The sequence below is a fragment of the Capricornis sumatraensis genome, chromosome 4, assembly GCF_032405125.1.
Source record: "Capricornis sumatraensis isolate serow.1 chromosome 4, serow.2, whole genome shotgun sequence".
Lineage (NCBI taxonomy): Eukaryota > Metazoa > Chordata > Mammalia > Artiodactyla > Bovidae > Capricornis > Capricornis sumatraensis.
The window spans coordinates 76257832-76284529 of NC_091072.1; the positions used below are offsets into that span (position 1 = coordinate 76257832).

The 26698-nt window shown below is 40.3% G+C and overlaps 1 protein-coding gene across 1 annotated transcript; it reads right to left on the minus strand.

The window, feature by feature from the left end:
• Positions 1-381: 381 nt before the first annotated feature.
• C4H12orf54 (chromosome 4 C12orf54 homolog) lies at positions 382-23407 on the minus strand. Its single transcript, XM_068971433.1, is given in 8 exon segments — positions 382-402; positions 1541-1579; positions 1581-1710; positions 3068-3110; positions 5286-5310; positions 9711-9761; positions 17567-17605; positions 23291-23407. Coding segments are annotated over 8 exon segments (465 nt in total).
• Positions 23408-26698: the final 3291 nt, after the last annotated feature.

The window sequence follows — 26698 nt, forward strand, 5'->3', positions numbered from 1 at the left end:
TATGTTTCCTTATTTATAGGGGAGGAAACTGAGACCTATGAGTCCATAAGTTGGGTAAAATTAAAATGGGTTTGTGACTTTCTAATCCAGATCTTCTCCTAACCTATGCTGTTGTTCTCTGAACCAAATGCAAGACCATACTTGGACATTCAAGCACTACATTCCACTACCCAGTAAGAGCCAATAGGATAGATGTCTTTTACACTACATTTATTTTTATCAGTTGTTGTTTGCTGGTTTCTTTGCTTGGCAGTTGTGATGTGTGTGGGTCTCACTTGATTTCTAGGTTCCCGGTTGTAGCCATAGACCTTGGCATCTCCGTCCATGAGTATCATTCCCTCTTCCAGATCAGTGGTGATGCCTGCTGAATAACTTTGTTTTTCAGGCAACCAAAGCTGTGCCCTAGATTTCACAGTCATATGGATGAGAATAAAAGAGATTTAGTTTACCAGGAAGATGGCACCGAAACTAAAATCAGTCCTACAGATGATCCTTCTGCCCTCATGACTGTTTCCCAGGATATCAAGGGAGGAGACCCGCTGGTTGTACACCATTTTCTTTCTGTGTAGGTGCCCACGCTTTGCTGTCCTACACTTGCTGCCTATGTTGTACTGAGGAGAAAGGACATTTTCTGCCTTAATTTATGAGTCAAAAGTGAGTTTTAAATGATGACAGAGGTTTTGTGAGTGTATGTATTCTTGCAGAAAGCTGTGATCTTGTTGCCAAAATATTGGGACATTTTGTATTTTGATGCTCTATGGGGGAAACGAGATAAAATATTTGAAACGGGACTATTCAGGAAAATACACAGAGTCACTGTACTTAGACACTGAGTGTACACTAAGTACACTGATTTTCTCCATCATTCGTCACTCAGGTTCTGTTTTTAGGAGTTCCCAGTAAGCTTTATATAGGGCCATAGAGAGGGTATCACTAGCTTAGTCTGTGACACAGATAAATATCTGAGAATGGTCTTTTTCTCTATATGAGATTAGGTGTCAGATGAAACTAGAGAGTCAAGGAGTTTGAAAGGTTGAGGAAATGGGCTATCACTTAAGCAATTCCTTTGAGGGCAGTTTACTTAACTGCTTTATTATTGAAAATCCTGACAATGGAGTCTATTGTGGACCTACAGTGTTTGACTCTTGATTCTGAATTAAGCCCTCAAAATAACGTAGGTTTCCAGAGCGCTTTCCCGAAGGGGATAATGGACCTCATGTTTCTTAGTGTGTTTTTAAACTTTCTATCTTTCCATTTCTCTATCCCATAATTGTCTCTCTCGGTTTCTGAACACTCCTCCCTATACAGATCTGTACCTGACTCACTCTGTCTGGCTCTTCCTCAATCAAGAAACTGAAAGATTCCAACTTGGCCCTGCCCTCAGGCTTCTACCTTCTCAACTGATTGTTCCTCAGGTAACCCCAGCTTTGGAGAGGGGATGGAGTTTGCTACTCTGCCGTATTGGAGTGAGGACTTGATGAGGCCTGGGTTCCTGAGGATATGAAGGGTGGAGTTCAGGGGAAAGACCTCGGTGAAATACCTGAAGGCGGTCTTCTTCATTGATTGTGGGATTAGGGTCTAGGGTCACAAGCTGACTGATCAGAGGACTGTCCTTTCAGGTTTGGGGCCTGGATCCCTGATGGCTGCTCTCCAGTGCCTGGCAGCAGTCTTCCTAACTTTGGGGTCGTTGCAGCATCTGAAGTCTTGGTGCTTCTGTACCAAATAAGAGGAGGCTGTGACTGTATGAGGGAGAGAGATCCCATCCCTGGGGGCCCCTCCTTAAGGATTTATTTTGTTGTCAGACTTCACCAGGAATGGGCATCACCAGCTCTGGGAATTGCAATTGCCTGATGATCTTATGCCCTATAAGAGAGTACCCTTAATGGGATTAGGAGATCTGTCTTATCAGAGACTATGTTTTCATCAGGAAATTCAGGTAAATTCCTCATGGTTGCCTCAGAGAGGGATACTGAAATAAAGTAAAATCATTGATCCAATATGGTTTTGACCAATCAAAAGTGCTCCTCATATGTAAAGGTTTATAATAATTACATTTAAAATTTATGTAAATATGAGATCTCCAGTCCGTTAGTCCTTTCATGGTTTCAGCAATGATCAGTTTACACTATAGTGATATATATTTTTAAGAGGAATGCTTTTTTACTTCACTAGGGTCAGCTCTCTAGAATAGGATCAAATTGGGTTGAAACAGGGATCTAGGAAATTCACCTTATCCATTTCCTGGTTCAGGTGGAACCGTATCTGAAACAGGTCAAAGTGATTTTTTAAAGTATTTCTGAAGTCCTCTGCAGAATATGCTGCTGCTCTCTCACCACCCAGTACTGTTTTTCAGTTTTCACTCTCATAAAGTGTTTCCTAGTGTCTAAATCCATTGGAGAAGGAAATGGCAACCCAATCCAGTGTTCTTGCCTGGAGAATCCCAGGGACGGGGGAGCCTGGTGGGCTGCTGTCTCTGGGGTTGCACAGAGTCGGACACGACTGAAGCTACTTAGCAGCAGTGTCTAAATTAAATCTCTGGTGGTATAGCCTGATCTTTTTTCTCCTAGTCTTTTTTTTTTTTTGGATGGAAAATAAATGGACATGTCCCAATGTTGAGGCATTGGACTTTCAAGTTTTTAAAACTTTCTTTTTCTAAGTGCTTCTCTTTCTAAGTTCCTCATTTTACTCTTTGTGAGTGTGTGTGTGTGTGTGTGTGTGTGTGTGTGTGTGTGTGTATGTGTGGCTTTTCTTTCCTATCAGTCATTCTTTCTGCATCTCCTTTTTTCCCTTAAATTGAGTGAATAGAATGTCCCAAAATCTGTATGGTGAGGTGCAGACTGATCCTGAAATTCCAGAGATTTCTGGTGGGGCTGAGGATGAAGGAGGAAGCCCTGGCGCTGTAGTTCACCATTAATTGAGAGTGGTAGGGGACCATCTCCTGAGAGATATGTTGGAAGTACAGTGTTCTGAAGACTCAGGGCTCAGAGATGGCAGTATTCCTAGTCACTGCCCACATATCCAGGTGGATTCTATCTCCCTTAGGGACTCTCAAAAGACGGTCACTTACCCAGTGTTGGATGCAGATGATGTGGGTGTCACGGAGCTCATCCCTGAGTGGGACACAGGAAGGAGTCATTCCATTGCAGGGGTCTGAAAGTATCTCCTTAGGAGCCTTGAGCCCTGCTCACATCCTTAGTTTGGAGTATGGCCAGTCAAAGTGGGAGATACCAGAACTTGTGGAGAAGCTAAAGAACTATAGGCCTGTCAGAGGTAGTTGCAGAATGTGACACTGGACATCTGGTCACTTACAAAGTATATATTGAATTGTGGCCACCAGATCCCTGCTTAACCAGCTCTGGGCATTTGGAGTTAGTCAAATTCCTCAGTCCCAGGGCACTGACACTAGATTAGGTCCTTGTCTCCTTTTCTAGTATGGAAAATACAATGAGATGAGTTCTTCTCGTCTTATTCTGAATTCCCCCACCCACCCACCTTTTAGGAAGCAGAAAACAACAACAACAACGATCAAGATCCTAAATCCATGTTTTTTACATTGGGTCATCAAGCAGGTATTCCAGGGCCTGTAGTGACCTATTTGGAAAACAGCCTTCCTTGAGTAAAGAACATCTTTCAGGCATAGATAAACTTAACCCTTTTGACCTGTTGACCCTTAGGGCTCGGCAGCCAAGAAAAGTTTTTCCTGTACCTCAAGATGGATTCTGGTTGGCCATATTTCCATATTTTTGGTCCTGTCTGCTGCCCTGCATGGGCCCAAGGAATGGAAACTGATATTCAGAATTCAGCAGAGATTCCTGAGTGGTAACTTATGGATACTTCCAGTACACCACTCACTGAAAGCTATTAATCTTATGTGCACCTCCAAAGATAAGATCACCTCCAAACCATACAGAGACAGCATATGCTACAGAATGATAACAAAATAGCTTACATCACTGAGCAAGTCCTGTTTGGAGAACACTTCAAAAGACAAAACTGAGTAGTGATACTTTTGGGCTTCCCAGGTATCACTAGTGGTAAAGAATCCACCAGCCAGTGCAGGAGACATAAGAGACATGGGTTTGATCTCTGGACCAGGAAGATCTCTTGGAGTAGGCAATGGCACCCCACTCAAGTATTCTTGCCTGGAGAATGCCATGAGCAGAGGAGCCTGGTGGGCTATAGTCCATGGGATCACAGAGTCAGACACAACTAAGGAACTAAGCACAGCGATACATTTAACCCAAATTAGATGATCAGTTATAAGTGTTCTTATGGACAAATAATAAAATATACATTGAATTAAAAATGAAAAAAGTAGCTGATTTCCAATGTTGTGTCAGTTTCAGGTGTACAGCAAAGTGATTCAGTTATACGTATACATATATTCATTCTTTTTCAGATTCTTTCCCCATATGGGTTATTACAGAATGTTGAGTGGAGTTCCCTGTGCTATACAGTAAGTTCTTGTTGGTTATCTGTTTTATATATAGTAGTGTGTGTTTGTGACATTAGAGGATATTTCAGTGAACTCATTTATATCCTTGGTATTCAAAATCTGATTCATGAACCACAGGTCCCAGCATCACATGACAGCATCTTAGAAACAAAGAAACTGAGTCTCAGGCCTACTGAATTAAGTACCAAGGTAATTTGTATACATTCAAATGTTTGAAAAGCCCTGATTTATAAGTTCCTTTTTGGAAAGGAAGGAACTCCAACTATGCCTAAATTTATGCTATAATTCTAGGCCCCTGGAGGAGAGCATGGCAACCCCCTCCAGTATTCTTGCCTGGAAAATCCCCATGGATCGAGGAGCCTGGTGCACTGCAGTCATGGGGTTGCAAAGTGTTGGACATGACTGAGCAACTAAGCACAGCTACTGCATGTTTTAATTTGAAACTTAAAATCTGCATATGATCATTTGAGTACTATAACTTGACCCCCCTAAATAATCATTCCATTTTGGCTTCCCCGCTCTTCAGTGCCTCCTAAACCCTAAACACAGAGCTGGGAAGCTTCCCTCAAATTGTTGTCTCTCCTCTCCTGACAAGTGCCATGTCTGACAGGGCTGAGAGTGTCCTCTGGCCCTCAAAAGCCATTCCAAGGGAGAAAGGGATCCTGCTGTCCCTGTCCAGATAACTGGACCAGAAAGAGGAGAGACTAGCGGGGCCCAGTCTCCAGCTTTCAGCCAAATAGAAGCTCCCACATTGAGACTTTGATATGAACTCGTTCTTATTCCCTCCCCTCACCCTTGGTTTACTCAAACCTTGAAATATTGCTTTTACCTCGAGTCCGAGCATCTTCTTGCAGCTGAAAAAAATGAGAGAAATTCAGAGTGAGGGGCCACTGTTCTCTTCAGTGTACCAGCTAGACTTGGTAAGATTATAGGGATGTCTGTGTGAGACATGTGGGCTTCTTGGGAATGTAATGAAATTCCAAGTTTCCTGAAAGAAAGTTACCTCACATCAAACACAATGCACTGCATATAGTATATTCAATAAATGTTTGCTGAATAATGAATAGGACAAACTCTGGCCTTATTAGGGGTGGGAGATACACAGTTCATTACCTACAGTCATAATGATTCATGCAATGACCTCTCCTCTTTTATTCTTTCTGGCTTTTCTGTGCTGTTTTCTGGCCTCTTTCATTCTCTTCAGGCTTCCCTAGTGGCTCAGATGGTAAAGAACGCACCTGCAATGCAGGAAACCTAGGTTTGATCCCTGGGTTGGGATGATGCCCTGGGGAATAGAATGGCAACCCACTTCAGTATTCTTGCCTGGAGAATCCCATGGACAGAGGAGCCTAGCAGGCTATACAGTCCATGGGATCACAAAGAGTAGGGCATGACTGAGTGACATTCACTTTTCTTTTCACTTTCACTCTCCTCATTCAAGAAAAGACTCTACACCTTGACATCACCAGATGGTCAATAATGAAATCAGATTGATTACATTATTTGCAGCTGAATATGGAAAAGCTCTATACAGTCAGCAAACACAAGAACAGGAGCTGACTGTGGCTCAGATCGTGAACTCCTTATTGCTAAATTCAGGCTTAAATTGAAGAAAGTAGGGAAAACCACTAGATCATTCAGGTGTGACCTGAATCAAATCCCTGATGATTATACAGTGGAAGTGACAGATAGATTCAAGGGATTAGATCTGATAGAGTCCCTGAAGAACTATGGATGGAGGTTCATGACATTGTACAGGAGGCAATGATCAAGACCACCCCCAAGAAAAAGAAATACAAAAAGGCAAAATGGTTGTCTGAGGAGGCCTTACAAATAGCTGAGAAAAGAAAAGAAGAGAAGCTAAAGGCAAAGAAGAAAAGGAAAGATATAACCATTTGATTGAAGAGTTCCAAAGCATAGCAAGGAGAGAGAGATAAGAAAGGCTTCCTTAGTGATCAATGCAAAGAAATAGAGGAAAACAATAGAACGAGAAAGACTATAGATCTCTTCAAGAAAATTAGAGATACCAAAGGAATATTTCATGCAAAGATGGGCTCAATAAAGGACAGAAATGGTATGGACCTAACAGAAGCAGAAGATATTAAGAAGAGGTGGCAAGAATACACAGAAGAACTATACAAAAAAGATCTTCATAACCCAGATAACCACGATGGTGTGATCACTCACCTAGAGCCAGACATCCTGGAATGTGAAGTCAAGTGGGCCTTAGGAGGCATCACTATGAACAAAGCTAGTGGAGGTGATGGAATTCCAGTTGAGCTATTTCAAATCCTAAAAGATGATGCTGTGAAAGTTCTGCACTCAATGTACCAGAAAATTTGGAAAACTCATCAGTGGCCACAGGACTGGAAAAGGTCAGTTTTCATTCCAGTCCCAAAGAAAGGCAATGCTAAAGAATGTTCAAACTACCGCACAATTGCACTCATCTCACACGCTAGCAAAGTAATGCTCAAAATTCTCTGAGCCAGGCTTCAACAATACGTGAACCATGAACTTCCAGATGTTCAAGTTGGATTCAGAAAAGGCAGAGGAACCAGAGATCAAATTGGCAACATCCGTTGGATCATTGAACAACCAAGATAGTTCCAGAAAAACATCCATTTCTGCTTTATTGACTACACCAAAGCCTTTGACTGTGTGGATAACAACAAACTGTGGAAATTCTTATTTTTTTATTTTAATTTTAATTAATTAATTAATTAATTAATTTTTAAAATTTTTATTTTTACTTTATTTGACTTTACAATACTGTATTGGTTTTGTCATATATTGACATGAATCCACCACGGGTGTACATGCGTTCCCAAACATGAATCCCCCTTCTACCTCCCTCCCCATAACATCTCTCTGGGTCATCCCTGTGCACCAGCCCCAAGCATCCTGTATCATGCATCAGACATAGACTGGCGATTATTCTTTAAGAGATGAGAAAACCAGACCACCTGTCCTGACTCCTGAGATATCTGTATGCAGGTCAGGAAGCAACAGTTAGAACTGGACATGGAACAACAGACGTTCCAAATCGGTAAAGTATTATGTCAAGGCTGTGTATTGTCACTCTGCTTATTTAACTTATATGCAGAGTATATCATGAGAAATTATGGGCTTGATGAAGCACAAGCTGGAATCAAGAGTACCAGGAAAAATACCAATAACCTCAGATACGCAGATGGCACCACCCTTATGGCAGAAAGTGAAGAGGAACTAAAGCCTCTTGATGAAAGTGACAGAGGAGAGTGAAAAAGTTGGCTTAAAACTCAACATTCAGAAAATGAAGATCATGGCATTCAGTCTCATCACTTCAAGCAAATAGATGGGGAAACAATGGAAATAGTGAAAAACTTTATTTTTGGGGGCTCCAAATCACTGCAGATGGTGACTGCAGCCATGAAATTAAGAGACCCTTGCTCCTTGGAAGAAAAGCTATGATCAACCTAGATAGCATATTAAAAAGCAGAGACATTACTTTGCCAACAAAGGTCCATCTAGTCAAAGATATGGTTTTTCTAGTAGTCATGTATGGATGTGAGAGTTGACTATGAAGAAAGCCGAGCATCAAAGAATTGATGGTTTTGTACTGTGGTTTGGATAAGACTCTTGCAAGTCCCTTGGACAGCAAGAATATCCTACCAGTCCATCCTAAAGGAAGTCAGTCCTGAATATTCATTGGAAAGACCGATGCTAAAGCTGAAACTCTAATACTTTGGCCACCTGATGTGAAGAACTGACTCATTTGAAAAGACCCTGATGCTGGGAAAGATTGAAGGTGGGAGGAGAAGCGGACAACAGAGGATGAGATGGTTGGATGCCATCATCAACTCAATGGACATGAGTTTGAGCAAGCTCAGGGAGATGGTGATGGACAGGGAAGGCTGTCATGCTAAAGTCTATGGGGTTGCAAAGAGTCGGACATGACTGAACCACTGAACTGAACTGACTCCTCACTGTGTACGCATTGGTTCTCTGAGATGAACCTTTAAGTATCTGTTTTTTAAAAAATTCCATCTTACTCACCCCAGAGTAAATAGCTGCTGATGCTATGTACTTTGGGGCCCCTGAGCTCCTTGGAGCTGGCTAGATGGTGTTTCTACGTAACAGTGCTCTGGGGCAAGGAAGTGCTCTCTAGTTCTGTCTCTCCCAGATATATTTTGCTTGACTTTCTTCTCTCAGTGTGCCTATATGTTTGAAAGTGTTTGTCAGATTGACATAACAGTCTGCACCAGCCCAGGTGGTCCATCAGACTGATGGACCCCATGAAGAACCACTAGACCTAGAATAGAGCTTCAGCACAGATGTCAGGTGGGACATTTAACTTTGCTTATGGGCCTTGTGAGGACAAAATCAACACATGTGAGTCCCACTTATGGACAAACCTCCTCCTCTCACTAACTCAAGTCCTGCTTGGAGGACACTTAGGAAGGACTCAGGGGACTAAAATTCTGGGTAATGTGGAGGTGCCCTGAGGCCGAGGAATGCTTTGTGAAAATACCAAGCTTTTGATCTCTTCTCCCTTTTACCTCCAGCCAGATGGAGGCAGAGGCTTCTGTAGTTTTTTCCTAGAGCAGCAGGATACAATGGCATGGCTTCTTGGACTATAGAAAAAGGCTTAGTTCAAAGGCTAAGAGTGATCCAGTTAGTGAAGTAGAGGAAATTTCTTTCAGGTCCTTTTGATCCAACCTTGGCAGGACTGAGACATATCAACACCTTGAGTAAACAAATGTAGTAACTGATTGTCTGGGGTAGGCCAATAATATACTCCATTTTTGGACTATAGTTTTAGATATTTAATTAGTGTTTGTATAGAAAAAATACTAGGACCTGCATGAAAGAGCAGAAGAGGAGGATTGTTGCAGAGCCAAGTTTAGCTCTGACTCTAATTTGAACTACCCTGTAATTAATAAACATATGATCCTAATAATTTACCATGTCATTTGGATCCTCCCAACTCAGTCACCTGTTTCACATAACTGCATAGTATTCTTGCTGAGAGTAGTTCTGATAGATAGGATTTTCTCTCTGTATTATCATATTTTCATAAGGGAATTGTTAGGCATCTTCTGGTCTTACTTACTAGACTGACAAATGAGTGCTAGTCTTTTAAGGGAGAAATCCCTAGATAAAGAAATGAAATTAAAAGCTTGATCAAAGTTAACAGCACAGAAGAGTATAGGAAAATCAGAAGCAAGAGAAGTGATATGGTCAGGGAATTTAGAGAATAGAAATTTAATCTCACCTCCTTTTGTATATCCTTAAAGGCCATTAGCACCTGACAGAAGACAAAAAATTATGGAAAAATTAATGTTACAGACTTTATTACAAAGGGATTTTATATATAGAATCTCTCAGTCATTATTAGGCTATAGAGTATGAATGCCAACAGACTATGGCTTCCTAGCTCAAAGAAATAAATCCCATTGAATTCCACTCTCATTCATATTTCTGGGCCACCATTTCTTCATATGGTAGGTGGGTAAAATACAGGAAGTTATTGAAAGAAGGCCAAGTTGTGAAAGGAATGTCAATGAAAGCCACTATTGTACTTCATTTCATTGGTGTTTGTTCTGAAGCTAAACATAGCTGTGGAAATCAACACATTTGCGTTTAGGTTATAACACACCAGTAGACCAAGACCATGTGCTGGTGAGAACATAGAGAAGCTCAAACTCTCATATATTGTTGGAAGAAGTACAGAAGTGTACGATTACTGTGGGAAAAGCTCTGGCAGATTCTAAAACTAAACATGTACCTATATTCTTCATCCAGACATAGATGGAGACAGTGACTATTGGTAGTCTGAGTTCTCATTGTGGGGAAAGGATGAGGACTTTAAGACAGATAGGTATATCTTATTCAGTTAAAATATAGAATTGTTTTTGTTGATATTCAGGAATTTTAACATGCTTTGTTGTTCATTCACTAAGTTATGTCCGACTCTTTGCAATTCCTTGGACTGCAGCACCCCAGGCTCCTCTGTCCTCTGGAGTTTCCTCGGATTCATGTGCTTTAAGTCAGTGATGCTATCTAACCATCTCATCCTCTACCATCCCCATATCCTTTTGTTGTCAATATTTCCCAGCATCACAGGCTTTCAGGTGAGTCAGCTCTTTGTATCAGGTTGCCAAAGTATTAAAGCTTCAGCGTCAGTCCTTCCAGTGAATATTCAGGGTTGATTTCCTTTAGGACTGACTAGTTTGATCTTGCAGTCCAAGGGACTCTCAGGAGTCTTCTCCAGCACCACAATTTGAAAACATCAATTCTTTGGCACTCAAGTTTTCTTTATGGTCCAACTCTCACATCTGTATATGACTACTGAAAAAACCACAGTTTTGACTATATGGACTTGTGTTGGCAAAGTGATGTCTTTGGTTTTTAATATGCTGTCTAGGTTTATCATAGTTTTCCTTCCAAAGAGCAAGTGTCTTTTAGTTTCATGGCTTCAGTCACTGTCCACAGTGATTTTGGAGCCCAGGAAAATAAAATCTGTCACTGTTTCCACTTTTTCATCATCTATTTGCCATGAAGTGATGGGACTGGGTGCCATGATCTTACTAGTTTTTTGAATGTTGAGTTTTGAGTCAGCTTTTTCACTCTCCTCTTTTACGTTCTCATAAAGAGGCTCTTCACTTTCTGCTGTTAAAGTGATATCATCTGCATATCTCAGGTTATTGATATTTCTCCTGGCAATCTTGATTCCAAGTTGTGATTCACCCAGCCTGATATTTTGCATGATACACTCTGCATAGAAAATTAAATAAACAGAGTGACAATATAGAGCCTTTCCCAGTTTTGAACCAGTCTGTTGTTCTATGTCTGGCTCTAACCATTGCTTCTTGACCTGCATACAGGTTTTTTAGGAGACAGGTGAGGTGGTCTGGTACTCCCGTTTCTTTATCTGCATAGTTTGTTGCGATCCACACAGTCAAAGGCTTTAACATAGTCAATGAAGCAAATGTAGATGTTTTTCTGTAACTTGCTTGCTTTCTCTATGATGCAGCGAATGTTGGCAATTTGACCTCTGGTTCCTCTGCCTCTTCGAAATCCAGCTTGTACGTCTGGAAGTTCTCAGTTCATGTACCGCTAAACCTAGCTTGAAGGCTGTTGAGCATTACTTTGCTAACTTGTGAAATGAGCGCAATTGTATGGTAGCTTGAACATTCTTTGGCATTGCCCTTCTTTGGGATTGGAATAAAAACTGATCTTTTCCAGTCTTGTGGCCACTGCTGAGCTTTCCAAATTTGCTGACATTTTGAGTGCAGCACTTTAAGAGCATCATCTTTTAGTATTTTAAATAGCTCAGCTGGTATTCAATCACCTCCACTAGCCTTGTTGGTAGTAATGCTTCCTAAGGCCCACTTGACTTCACATGCCAGGATGTCTGGCTCTAGGTGAGTGACCACACCATTATGGTTATCTGGGTCATTAAGACCTTTTTTGTGCAATTCTTCTGTGTATTCTTGTCACCTCTTCTAATCTCTACCTCTGTTAGGTCCTTTATCATGCCATCCTTGCTTGAAGTGTTCCCTTGATATCTCCAGTTTTCTTGAAGAGACCTCTAGTCATTTCCATTCTATTGTTTTCCTCTATTTCTTTGCATTGTTAGTTTAAGAAGGGTTTCTTATCTCTCCTTGCTTTTTTCTGGAACTCTGCATTCAGTTGGGTATATCTTTCCCTTTCTCCCCTGCTTTTTGCTTCTTTTCTTTCCTCAGATATTAGTAAAGCCTCCTTAAACAACCACTTTGGTAAAAAGGTGAAATTCATTGTTTTGGGGTGAAATGTCCTATAGATATCAATTAGGTCTAACTGGTCTATTGTATCATTTAAAGTTTGTGTTTCTTTGTTAATTTTCTGTTTAGTCGATCTATCCATAGGTGTGAGTAGGGTATTAAAGTCTCCCACTATTATTGTGTTATTGTTAATTTCCCCTTTCATACTTGTTAGCATTTGTCATATATATGGAATTTAGAAAGATGGTAACGATAACCCCATATGTGAGACAGCAAAAGAGACACAGATGTATAGAACTGTCTTTTGGACTCTGGGAGAGGGAGAGGGTGGGATGATTTGGGAGAATAGCATTGAAACATGTATAATATCATATAAGAAATGAATTTCCAGTCTAGGTACAATGCAGGATACAGGATGCTTGGGGCTGGTGCACTGGGATGACCCAGAGGGATGGTTACAGGGAGGGAGGTGGGAGCGAGGTTCAGGATTGGGAACACGTGTATACCCGTGGTGGATTCATGTTGATGTATGGCAAAATTAATACAATATTGTAAAGTAATTAGCCTCCAATTAAAATAAATAAATTTAAATGTAAAAAAACAACAACCACTTTGCTTTCTTGCATTTCTTTTTCTTTGAAATGGTTTTGGTCACTGTGTCCTGTACAATGTTACAAACCTCTGTCCATAGTTCTTCTGGCACTCCGTCTACCAGATCTAATCCCTTGAATCTGTTTGTAATCTCCACTGTATAATCATAAGGGATTTGATATAGGTCTAACTGAATGGTCTAGTGGACTTTCCTACTTTCACATGCTTATAAGGGAGCATATAGAATCTGAATAGTCAGTGGGATGGGCTGTGCCAATTATCAGCTTATTGCTACTCATCAACCCTATGTTCATTCTTTATCAGTTCAGTCACTCAGTTGTCTCCGATTCTTTGCAACCCCATGGACTGCAGCATGCTAGGCTTCCCTGTCCATCACCAACTCCCAGAGTTTACTCAAACTCATGTCCATTGAGTTGGTGATGCCATCCAACCATATCATCTTCTGTCATCCCCTTTTCCTCCTGCCTTCAGTCTTTCCCAGCATCAGGGTCTTTTCAAAAGAGTCAGTTCTTCACATCAGGTGGCCAAGATATTGGAGTTTCAGCTTTAGCATCAGTCCTTCCAATGAATATTCAAGACTGATTTCTTTTAGGATGGACTGGTTGGATATTGTTGCAGTCCAAGGGACTCTCAAGAGTCTACTCCAACACCACAGTTCAAAAGCATCAATTCTTTGGCACTCAGCTTTCTTTATAGTCCAACTCTCACATCCATACATGACTACTGGAAAAACCATATCTTTGACTAGATGGACTTTTGTTGGCAAAATAATGTCTCTGTTTTTTAATATGCTATCTAGGTTGGTCATAACTTTTCTTCCAAGGAGTAACCATGTTTTAATTTCATGTCTGCAGTCACCATCTGCAGTTTTATATTCATCTCATATATTTATATAAATCTCATATATTTATATATGTTTTATATTCTTTTATTATGTTGTAAGTATCCAATTATGTACTGGTTCCCCATAGGATGGTTTTCTGACCATTATATAATCAACTCTTTAGTAATACAGTAATTATAAGAACATTAGTTATTCTTGTACAAAATTTTAATTGTTTTTTTTCTTTCTGTAAAACTTATCAGGAAAGTCATTGAAAGACTGAATAAAAAAGTTGATTATGTTACATAGTGTTGTTCAGTGGGGCCTTGCAGGAGAGAGGCTGTGGAGACTTTCACTTACTTTTTTTTTAATTTAAACAATTCATAGTCTTTGATTTAAAGTCTTTTTCTGCTTAGCTTCTCATGAATGATTGCTATTATAGGTTCAGAAGTGATCACTTTTCCTCTAATTGTCATCTCTATATCACAGTTTAAATGTGTATGCAACTAGAATGTCAAAATTGGGAAGCTGAAATAGCTGATAATTTTGGAAAGGTCTCAGAAACTCCAAGTGAATATCTGTGTTCTGTGAAAGTTTATAGCAGTTTGCTTTGGCTATTAATGAGCATAGTTAGCTTCTGCACTAATAGACCATTTAAATATAAAGTGAAATCTTGTGTTTTTATATTTGAGAATTGTCACCTTGGTTGTCATTTTCCTGTTTCTGGGAAAACAAGGAAATTTCATCAAAGTGAAAAGACATCCCTTTTTATAGAATTAAAATAATTTTCTCACATTCTCTAAATACAAGTCTATTTTAAAGCAATTTCAAAATGCAGGGCTTAATCCTGTAAATTCTGAGAGTAACTGCTCATGGCATTGCCTCAGTTAGAAGACTGAAGGCAACAAATTCCCACTGGTGACTTAATGAACATGTATTTCTTTTTCAACTCAAAAAGTTTTCAGAACCCAAAACACTTTCTTGATAGATTCAACAGTTTCATACTTTACCAAACATATGATTAGTCTGTCTTCTATAAAAGAAGATTTTTTTTCAACTTGTTCTCTTTAAAACAATTCTAATGATTTGATCTAAATTCCTCGAAATGATGTTAAAACACTATGTTTTTCATAACCACAGAAAGGGCAGTTCTTCACATCGAAGTACAAACTCATATTCTTTTCTTTTCTTTTCAACATCTCAGACCTCTCCAATAATGGGTCTGAATCTCTCAAATATATTAAGTTAAAGGACAGGAAAGCTCCATGAATATGTTTCTTCTGCTGGCCATTATTCTGATTTAAATTATTGTCAATCAATTTGGTGGTCTGTAGAACATTTTGAAGCATTTAAAAAATCATGTTGGTAATCTCTGATGCCACAGAGTGAATCTGGCATTTATTCTTCTTCAGAATCTTTATTAAAATACAGTAAAGAAGACACAGATGTATAGAAGAGACTTGGACTCTGTGGGAGAGGGAGAGGGTGGGATGATTTGGGAGAATGGCACTGAAACATGTATACTATCATGTAAGAAACGAATCGCCAGTCTAGGTTCAATACAGGATACAGGATGCTTGGGGCTGGTGCACTGGGATGACCCAGAGAGATGATATGGGGAGGGTGGTGGGAGGGGGTTTCAGAATTGGGAACTCATGTACACCCGTGGCAGATTCATGTCAATGTATGGCAAAACCAATACAGTATTGTAAAGTAAAAAAAATTAAAAATAAAATAAAATAAATAATAAAAAATAATAAAAATAAATAAATAAAATCAACCACATGTTACCTTAAAATAAATAAAAATCAGGCAGTAAAAAAAAAATTCTCTAAAGAAAATCAGTAACAAAGCAGTTTCAGTTCAGTCACTCAGTCGTGTCCGACTCTTTGCAACTCCATGAATCGCAGCACGCCAGGCCTCCCTGTCCATCACCAACTCCCGGAGTTCACTCAGACTCACGTCCATCGAGTCTGTGATGCCATCCAGCCATCTCATCCTCTGTCGTCCCCTTCTACTCCTGCCCCCAATCCCTCCCAACATCAGAGTCTTTTCCAATGAGTCAACTCTTCGCATGAGGTGGCCAAAGCACTGGAGTTTCAGCTTTAGCATCATTCCCTCCAAAGAAATCCCAGAGCTGATATCCTTCAGAATGGACTGGTTGGATCTCCTTGCAGTCCAAGGGACTCTCAAGAGTCTTCTCCAACACCACAGTTCAAAAGCATCAATTCTTTGGCATATCTGAGGTTATTGATATAAATAATCAAAACAGAATGATGTCCCACCTATTGAAATTATGTTTAAATTATATATGAATGACTTAAGCAAATTCTATGTCTTTTAATGTCTTTATATAGACCTTTTTGCCATAATCGATGGAAGGAAAGAATCCTCTTCTGTGCTAATGACACCATCATAATCATGTTACAAACAGGAACTCCAGAAACAATTGGCATGTTTCCCTCAGAAACAACAGGTCACTAGTAATTATGCAGAAATTGGTCATTTTATGGAGTTAACTTTTCATTCAAGTGAATGAAATTAAATGTGTCTTCTCAGATATGCAGATGACACCACCCTTATGGCAGAAAGTGAAGAGGAGCTAAAAAGCTTCTTGATGAAAGTGAAAGAGGAGAGTGACAAAATTGGCTTAAAGCTCAACATTCAGGAAACGAAGATCATGGCATCTGGTCCCATCACTTCATGGGAAATAGATGGGGAAACAGTGGAAACAGTATCAGACTTTATTTTTGGGGGCTCCAAAATCACTGCAGATGGTGACTGCAGCCATGAAATTAAAGGACACTTACTCCTTGGAAGAAAAGTTATGACCAATCTAGATAGTACGTTCAAAAGCAGAGACATTACTTTGCTGACTGAGGTCCATCTAGTCAAGGCTATGGTTTTTCCTGTGGTCATGTATGGATGTGAGAGTGGGACTGTGAAGAAGGCTGAGTGCTGAAGAATTGATGCTTTTGAACTGTGGTGTTGGAGAAGACTCTTGAGAGTCCCTTGGACTGCAAGGAGATCCAACCAGTCCATTCTGAAGGAGATCAGCCCTGGGATTTCTTTGGCAGGAATGATGCTAAGGCTGAAGCTCCAGTACTTTGGGCACCTCATGCAAAGAGTTGACTCATTGGAAAAGAGTCTGATGCTGGGAGGGATTGGGGGCAGGAGTAGAAGGGGACAACCGAGGATGAGATGGCTGGATGGCATCACGGACTCGATGGGTGTGAGTCTGAGTGAACTCCAGAGATGGTGATGGACAGGGAGGCCTGGCGTGCTGCGATTCATGGGGTCACGAAGAGTCGGACACGAATGAGCGACTGATCTGAACTGAACTGAACTCTTTAGGTTGACGTATTTATTTTTGAGAGGTTAATTTTGAAGGTACCTCATTCTTGAAGGGCCAAATCTTTAGTTTTTATGCCATAGGAATCTAGGGCTATCGGTAGACAATTTGTCATATCATCTGAGTGGCTCTGGAGGTAAAATATGTCTTTCTAATAAGAAATGGAGTTAGGATCTTTAATTTTCATGTCAAAATGGTAAATTGTCTTCCTCTCATCTGAGAATTAAAATATATGGGTTTTTAAGTACTTGCCCTAAGGTACTTGCTAGTGGATGAGATTTAAATTATTAATTGTACAGTGCTTATACAATGCTGGTAGAGAAAACATAGTTGAGAAAACATAGTTGTCTAATGGAGAAGTGGATGTTGAGAATGGGCACTGAGATGCACAGACGCAAGGAGTGTTCGAGGATTTGGGACTAGATGAATAGTAGAACAAGATGGGAGGGCGATAGGAATTCCTTACCATCAATCAGCAAATTACGCATGGAGAAAGAAGGAAATGTGCTCCTTTCTTAAGCTTCCCTCCCTTCTCTCATCTCTCACTATGCTGTCAAAGAGGACCCCTCTGTACTCACCTGATCCCACAGGGTTTCAGTGATCGTTAATTCTACCGCCTGTTGAAATAAGATACACATATTGGGAACATTACCTTAACTCTGCCAGAATCTGAACTGACACATCATGAAACAATATGAGGCATTTTTGGAGTTGAGATGGACACTCGAAGGCATGCCATTTGTCAGGCAGCCCTAAGTCTCCTTCAGCCCCACTGAGTCATTTTTCAGCCCATATCCCTTGTCATCTCTTAATCTAGCCAGTTGGGTAACAGATATAAGCAGACTCCTATGCTGACGTACCTTATTAACACCCACATATATAGCCTGCCTGCTTTTGAAGTCATCTAGTATAGCTGTGGCATTGAAGATGTTACTTAGTCTTGGTGCACAGTGACTCACCACTTGGTCAAGAGAATTCTGAGCTACAGCACCCAAGTCTTCCAAGATATGGTTCTTGTTAGACAGTTTTCCCACCCCCTGGCCACATCCTTTTCACCTCTGCTTTCCCTAGGAACCTTGATTCCCAACCAGTGAAGCTGCTTAGCCATATCAGACTCTTTGCGATCCCATGGACTGTAGCCTACCAGGCTCCTCCATCCATGGAATTTTCCAGGCAAGAGTACTGGAGTGGGTTGCCATTTCCTTCTCCAGGGGATCTTCCCAACCCGGGGATAGAACCCAGGTCTCCCTCACTGCAGGCAGACGCTTTACCATCTGAGCTACCAGGCAAGCCCAAAGGAACCAGTATATTTGGAAGTCTTACCCACCTTTGGTCTCATTGTGTCTTCAAAGGATTTTCTGGAAAGAAAGGGTGATAAAAATCTGATGAGTCACTAGATAGGTGACATAAACAAAGTGTCAGAATAGGAGGTTACAGCCCTCATATTTACAGCATAAACGTCAATTTTGACAACCATCCATGGATGGAAATACCTTTTGGGAAATCAGGAGTCCAGGGGAGAGCTTCCTAAACCTCTTTCAAGAAAAAGAAATCCATGAATAGATGCATTGCAGAAGGTAAGAAAGACAGTTTCACTCCCTCCTCCCCCACCAACCAAGACACTCCTCCCCAAAGGCAGCATAGCTTAGTACCAGTAGGGACCCTCTCAACCTGTGATTTCTCCTATGAGGGAAGTGAGAGTAGAATTAGCTCTCTGATTTCCCAGGCTTATAAGACATTGACTAGGAGGCCCACTTCTGTCTCATCCTACCCAGATGGCTAAGGTGATTGGCACAGCTGAATAGTATTGGGGGAGTTGGGAACAGAAGAAAGGGGTGGGCACTTATGGCATTCACTGCATGGATCTCCAGAACCAGCTGCAGCTCACCTATTAGAGCTAGGTGAACTCCACCAAGAGGGTTATCCAGAACACTATGGGACTTCTCACCTGTCAGTGACTTCCCTCAACTGACGGACAAATGCTCCTAGTATTTCACATAACCTTGAGATGGTAACATGTTAGCCTCTGCAGATAGCAAGTGAAAGCCTCTTCAGACAGTATGTAGATATCAGCAGCTGGCACAACTATGTGAGAATGAGAGAAGGAACATTTGAAAGAATCTTGAATACTCTGGGGAAAGTAAACAGGAGGCTGTCAGTACCCAGACTGACTTTTTGGGATTAAGAGAAAGCCTCTCCTCAAGAGGTAACGAGAAAACAGAGGTGAGTGCACCCATAGGAAAGATCTGAAAGACTCAAAATCTTTAGCTGGGCTGACTGGTGAAGATGTTTCACTTTTGAAGCCAGTCAGTAAAGACTGGAAGAGGACTGCTTCTTCAAATAAAGAGACAGCACTGCAAGAATTCAAGGAACATGAAGAATTAAGGAAACATACCACCACCAAAAGAACAAAAAGATCCAGTGATGGATCTCAAAGGAATGGAGATCAATTGCAATTCTAAACAGTTATATTAAAGAATCTTTAAGCCACAAGAGAAGATGACCAGTGAATGGAAATCAAGAAAACAGCAAAATGAGAAGTTCAACAAAGAAATGAAAACTATAAAAAAAGAACAAGGCAGAAACTCTTGGGACTGAAGAATACAATGGCTGTGATGAAAAATTCAATAGAGGGCTTCAACAGCAGACTTGATCAAGAAGAAAAGAGAATGATTGAATTTGAAGACAAATAATTTGAAATTCAGAAAAATGAAAAGAACTGAGAAGAGTAAAGAATGCCTATATGACTATGGGGCACCATCAAATGACATAATATGGGCATTTTGAAAGCCACAGAAGGAACAGGGAAAGTGAAAATGGTAGAAAGCTTATTTAATGAAATAATGACAGAAAAATTCCCAAATCTGGTAGGGAAGTTAACATCTAGATCCATGATGCTCAAAAATTCCAAGGAGGCTGAACATCAAGAAATCTTCATTGAGATGTTATAATCAAATTATCTAAGGTCAAAGACAAATAGAATTTGGAAAGCAGCAAGGAAGAGTGAATTACCACATACAAGGGAAGTCCCAAAAAAGTACTTCTCTGCAGACACCTTGTATACCAGGAGGGAGTAAGATGATACAAGCTAAGTATCAAAAACAAACAAACTTGCTAACCAAGAATACTTTACCTGGCAAAGCTACTCTTCAGAAATGAAGTGGAGATAAAGACTTTCCCAGACAAACAAAAGCTTGGTCATGACTAGACTTGGCATACAACAAACCCTAAAGGAAGTTCTTCAAGTTGAAAGGATATTAAACAGCAGGAGGAAAACATAAGTATAAATCTCATTGGAAGTGGAATATATATAGTCAAATTTGAAGACTTAAATACTGTAAGGATGGTGCTTAAATCACTTGTAATGCTAGTGTGAAAGTTATAAGTATTAAAAGTAGCTATAGCTATCAATACAATAATTTTTAATGGATACTTATTATAAAGAGGTCTAAATAGTGATATCAATAACATAAAATGTGAAGGGAAATGAAAAAATGTGGAGTTTTTGTATGCAGTTGCTGTTACCAGCTTAAAAAGACATACTGTAGGATATGTCTCATGGTAATGTAAACCTCTAGAAGATACACAAAAGATGGGGAACACGTGTACACCCGTGGTGGATTCATGTTGGTGTATGGCAAAACCAATACAATATTGTAAAGTAATTAGCCTCCAATTAAAATAAATAAATGTATATTTTTTAAAAAAGGAATCAGAGCAAACTGTTGCAGAATTTCAATAAATCACAAAACAAGATAGCAAGAAGGGAAGGAAGAAACAAAGGAACTACAGAATAGAATACAACAACATGGTAATAATGGTAATTACTGATAGTTACATATTAATCATTATTTAATCATAAATGGATTAAATTCTCCAGTCAAACAGATGAGTTAAATGGATTAAAACAATCCAGCTATATGCTATCACACACGCACATAGGCTGAAAGTAAAGGGATGAGAAAAGATATTTCAGGCAAATGGTACACAAACGACAGCAGGACTAGCTATATTTATATCAGACAAAACAGATTTTTAGTCGAAAACTGTATGCTTTGTCATAGGAGACAAAGGTCATTATATAATAGTTCATCAAGATGATATTACAGTTGTAAATATATATACATCCAATTTTGAAGCACCTAAATATATATATAGCAAATATAAGCAGAACCGAAGGGAAAAACTGACAAAAATAATAAGAGCAGACCTCAATACCCCATTTTCAATAATGAATGGATCATACAGGCAGAGTTATGAAGGAAATAACAAACATGGCATTATAGACAAAATGGATCTATACAAAACACTGCATCCAAGAATGACAAAATACACATTCTTCTCAAGCACACACAGAACATTCTCCAGGCAAGGTCATATGCTGGGCCACAAATCAAGCTTAACAAACTTAATATTGATAACATATCATGTATTTTTTCCTACCACAATGATAGTAAATTGGAAATCACGAGGAAAGTCTCTCTCTCTTTTTTTTTAGGTTACTTCTATATCCTGACCATTGTAAATATTGCTGCGTATGATCCAGCAATCTCACTCTTGAGGAAATTCTTAAAATTCAACAACATGTGGAAATTAAACAGCACTCAAACAACAAATATGTTGAATAAAAAGAAAGACTTAAATGAAAATATAAAAAGATATCACAGCTAATACCAAAGAGACTACTATGAAAAACTATACACCAAAAAATTAGATATCTTAGAAGGAATGGATAAATTCCTAGAAATATACAACCTACTCGGGCTTCTCTGGTGGCTCAGCAGTAAAGAATCTGTCTGCAGTGCAGAAGCTACAGTCCATGACATTTTCCAGACCAGAATACTGGAGTGGGTAGCCAATCCCTTCTCCAGGGGATCTCCCCAACCCAGGGATCTAACCCAGATCTCCCACTTTGCAGGCAGATTCTTTACCAGCTGAGCCACCAGGGAAGCCCAAAATCAACAGCATGAAGGATAAAAATCATATAATGTTATAAATAGATGCAGATAAATAATTTGATAAAATTCAATATCCATTCAAGGTAAAACTCTCAACGATTAGTTATAGAAGAAATTCACCTTGCTATAATAAAGGCTGTATATGACAAACCTATAACCAACATCATACTTAATGGTAAAAAGCTAAAAGCTTTTCCTACAAGGTTAGGGAAAGACAGGGAATCTCACTCTCACCTTCCTATTCAACAGGATATTGGGAATCCTAACCAGAGCAATTAGACAACAAAAAGGATTAAAAGGCATCCATGAGTTTGAGGAAACTCAGGGAGATAGTCACGGACAGAGAAGCCTGGCGTGCTGCAGTTCATGGGGTGGCAAAGAGTGGGATATGACTTAGCAACTGAACAGGAACAACAACAATGCGCTTTCCCAAATAGAACTCTCAGTGACTCCATATCTACTGACTATTTTCTCCTCATAGTTCTGTAGTGGAACTGCATAACTATTCCTCATATTCTTAGAACCTGTTTCTATCTTCCTCCAAGTGTCAGGCTTTGCAGTTCCTCAGTGGCTCTCAGACTTGAGGCTCCGTTAATCGTTATGAGCACCTTAATAAGATATGCCACCTAGAAATCTTAGAAGATACTTTTAACTTTTTCTTCCTGAATTCCTTTAAGCTCATTTCTTTTTCTTTTTTTGGTCTTTAATGTCTTTACTACACAAAATCCTGTGATTTTTTGATTCCTGCATTCTTAGTTTTGATGATGAGAAACATCTCAATACATTTGGAAATAGTGGTACTATGCATTTCATTACTCCCAGACCTTGGTGACTAAGCACTGATCTATTTCTTCTCAGTGTAGTTGTACCATTTTCAGAATGTCCTATAAATATAATCATACATTAGGTAGATTTTTTTTAAATTGGAGTATAACTTCTTTACAATATTGTGTCAGTTTTTGCTTGCAGATTCTGGCCCTTCTCTGTACCCTAGGACAAGGAAAGCAAAGTTTTGGACATCTGGCCTTGATTTACATTGTAGAGGACATAAGAACGTCTTAGAGAAAGTTGGTCTTGGGATAAATAAATGCCCCTTGGTGGTATATACAACTAACTCCTCCTACAGGAATTTCAGACTGATGCCCACCTTCTAATTAGAATGAGAATGACTTGCTTTGTTCCTTCCATTAAGGAGAGGAGAAAGGACACGTGAAAGTCCCAACTTTCCCCAACCAGGAAATGGGTGCAGCCATGGCAGGGATGGGAGACAGAGGACCTCGATTCTTCTCCCATAGAGAATATCCAATCTAAGGACGTTTGAATGTCATCATTAGCCCCATTTACCTTTTCTGCTGCCTGGAGTTCCTTCCTCCCTCTTGTTCTTGATCTTGGAAGGCATGCTGTGCCATTAGTCCGAACGGAAACCAAATGCTCTGGAGCTGAAGATGGAGAGAGCTCCATGTCCTGAAGAAGAGTAAATGAATAGGGGAAGAGGGCAGGTAAATGATGAGAGGAGACTTCCCTGTTGGAGAACTACCAGGACAGATGTCTCAGTAGTTCAGGAAGCACCTGTATTTTGAATGGGTCAGTGTGTTTGTGTGAATGTGTGTGTATGTGTATGTACACATATGTGTAAAGATAAGGGTGTGAGGAAAGAAGTGTTTGCCCCAGGTAAAGAAATTCCAGTTAGAAGGTGGGTAGAGAAAAGAGAAACTCAGTGAAAAAATAATAGCTGGCTGGGGTTGGGGTAGGGAGTGGGCCAGTGGCTGCTTGAGGTAACAGTGGCTCTAAGACAAGATTAGGAAGTAGTAATATAATAAATTCAAGAATGGACAATTTCCCAGCCCATCCTCCATCCTAGTCAGACAGCTAAGAGTAGCACCACAGGCTGGAGGTCTGTGAGCTCCAGACTTCAAGCATTTTGTAGGCAAGAGGGAAACCCCACAGCTGATACTGTCAAAAACACATGGGGCTGAGAGATCAAATCAGTGACTCAGACTTAAATCCTTCTTTGAGAAGTTGCTTCCCAGAACCCCTCCTCCCATCCTTCCTATCTCCAAATCTGAGTCAGGAACTAATAAGAAAGTTATGTCCAGAAACTTACCCAACTGGGCACCCCAAATAGCTCTTATCCCCACCCCTAACCTCCTAGAATTTCTCCTCCTTGAGCCACATCTCACAACAGCTTCCTATCATCTCACCTATCAACCTAGCCTTTTTCAACTCTTCTGTGACTTCAGCTGTGACCTCATATATCTGAGACAACTGAGTCTCTCCTCCCACCCTCAACCCAGGCTTCATTTCATACAAATGATACAATAGTGAGATAATACTGAGAAATTTTGATTTCTGGGAATTTTTGTTACATCATTGACCTCCACCCATTGCCTTAGACATTCTGTATTCCTGAGAGATGGTAGGAATGAGCCCAGAAGAATCCATGTTTTATTTTGAATTTCAAAGTAGGGTCTAAAGAGTTAGGTCTTTTGATTTCGGAAGTAGGTCCTGGTGACTCACATGTAAAGAAATAGCCTGCAATGCGGGGAGACCTGGCTTTGATCCCTGGGTCAAAGAGATCCTGTGAAGTAGGACAAGGCAACCTATTCCAGTATTCTTCCCTGGAGAATCCCATGGACAGAGAAACCTGGTGGGCTTCAGTCCATAGGGTCGCAAAGAGTTGGACACAACTGAGCACAGCACCTTGAGAGAAATGGTTTTGTTTTGAATTCCAAAAGTCTTTGACTTGAAAGAGCAGCAAAGATTGGTGAATTGTTGTGGCTGTAAAGTTTTAGAAGGGATGAAAACAATTCTCTGCAGAAAAAGGTTTTAATCTATAGATATTAAAAATAGGTGTAATAGTGCTAAAAAGAAGGCAGGAAATGAGTATTAGAGAAAAGTTAGATGTAGACATGCAGCTCTGAGAGGAACCTGTTACTATTTGGTGATTGTATATGTAAATTGGGGCTTCCCAGGTGGCACAGTGGTAGAGAATCCGCCTGGCAGTGCAGGAGATGCAAGAGACATGGGTTCGATCTGTGGGTTGGGAAGGTCCCCTGTAGGAAATGGCAATCCGCTCTAGTATTTTTGCCTGGAAAATTCCATGGACAGAGGAACCTGGTGGGTTACAGTCCATGGGGTCGCAAAGAGGCAGATACAACTGAACATGCATACACACACATGTGAAATCTCCCAATATGTATAGAAATCTGAGAACAGAAGGGACCAAGGACGTACTTATTCCCTGCAACTGGAACCCTAGGAAGAACAGACTCAGAGAGGGTGCTGCGCCAACAGGAGGAGATTGTGATAAAATGGGACTTGTGGTGTGGTGTGTATTTAGGCAGACAGGGACTAACATGGTACCTTCCAGTTCCCCACAGCCTTCCCAGGTTATCCATCAGGCAGAAAAGATCCAGACTATCCCTCAAGCAGAAATTACAGAGTGGAGGAGGAGAGGTCTCACATATGAAGAGGACTCACAGTGTACGAGCCCTGTAGCAAAAGATCATTGTAGATTCATGGATAAAGGCATGGACATTGCTTGCCCCTACCTGTCTTCAGCAGTATTTAGGGAAGATCTATTATACTACCCACCCCTAGCTTTGAAGAGATTTTAGAGCTTTAAGTGCTACTAATGAGACACACCAAGACCACCATAGGCTCTCCCGGAATACCACCTTCTTACTATTATGAACTCTTAAAAGATTGGTCACCGGAAGCTCTGATTAGAGATTACTCTCTCCCTCCCTCTCAGAGGCCACTGGGGCCATTCCCATCATGACCTGCCTCCCTGTTTGCATCAGTTTTCACAAGAAGTCTGAGCTCCTCCCTCCATGACTCCACACACAGGAACTTTTAATCTTTCATGGCCAGACACATGCCACAGCCTAACTCAAGTTCCTAGTTCTCTCTAAACACTCCAAATCTTTTACCACCTAAAACTGAATTCTTGATTCTGCCCACCTTGAAAACCTGTTCCTCTGCACCACATTTTATGGTGCCACCATTCATCCAGTTGCTTAATTTAAAAACCTTGGAGTCATCAAGTCACCTCTTTTTCTGTCTCACTTCAGAAAATCCCACTGGCTGTATCTTGAATCTGGTCATTTCTCATCCAGGTCAAGCCATATCATTTCTCTTTTGGACTATTGCTGAAGCCTTTTAATTTGTCGATTATTTTCCTGCAGCAGCCAAAATGATCATCTTTAAAAGCATACAGATCACATAACTTTCTTCTCAAAACCCTGTATTCCCTTTGCATCACACTTTGAACAAAATACACAGAGCTTCCTAGTCAGGCCTACCCGTTAGACATCATTTCCTGCACACTGCCATCTTGCTCATTCTGCCCCAGTCACACTGGCTTCCTTGTTTTTCCTCAAGTGTGCCCAGCATGCATCTGGCTCATGGTTTCCATTCTTGCTGTCTCTTCTTCCCAGAACATTCTTCTCCCAAACATGAGTTTGGTGACCTTGGTTACTTCGAGTCTCTGTGCAAATGATGTTTTCTCAGAGAGGTTTTTCTGTGTCTCTTATCTAAGGCAGCAGTTGCTGCCATTGACTAGCCCTTTATTTTGATTTACATTTGTTTTAATCATCACTTGCCATATTAATATAAATTCCTATTAGTTTTGTTTGTCTGCATGTCTCATCTCATAGAACATAAGCACCATGAAAGCTTTTGTCTTATTCAATATTGATTATATCTACCACGCTAAGAACCATGTCTGGAATATAGAAACAACTCACATGT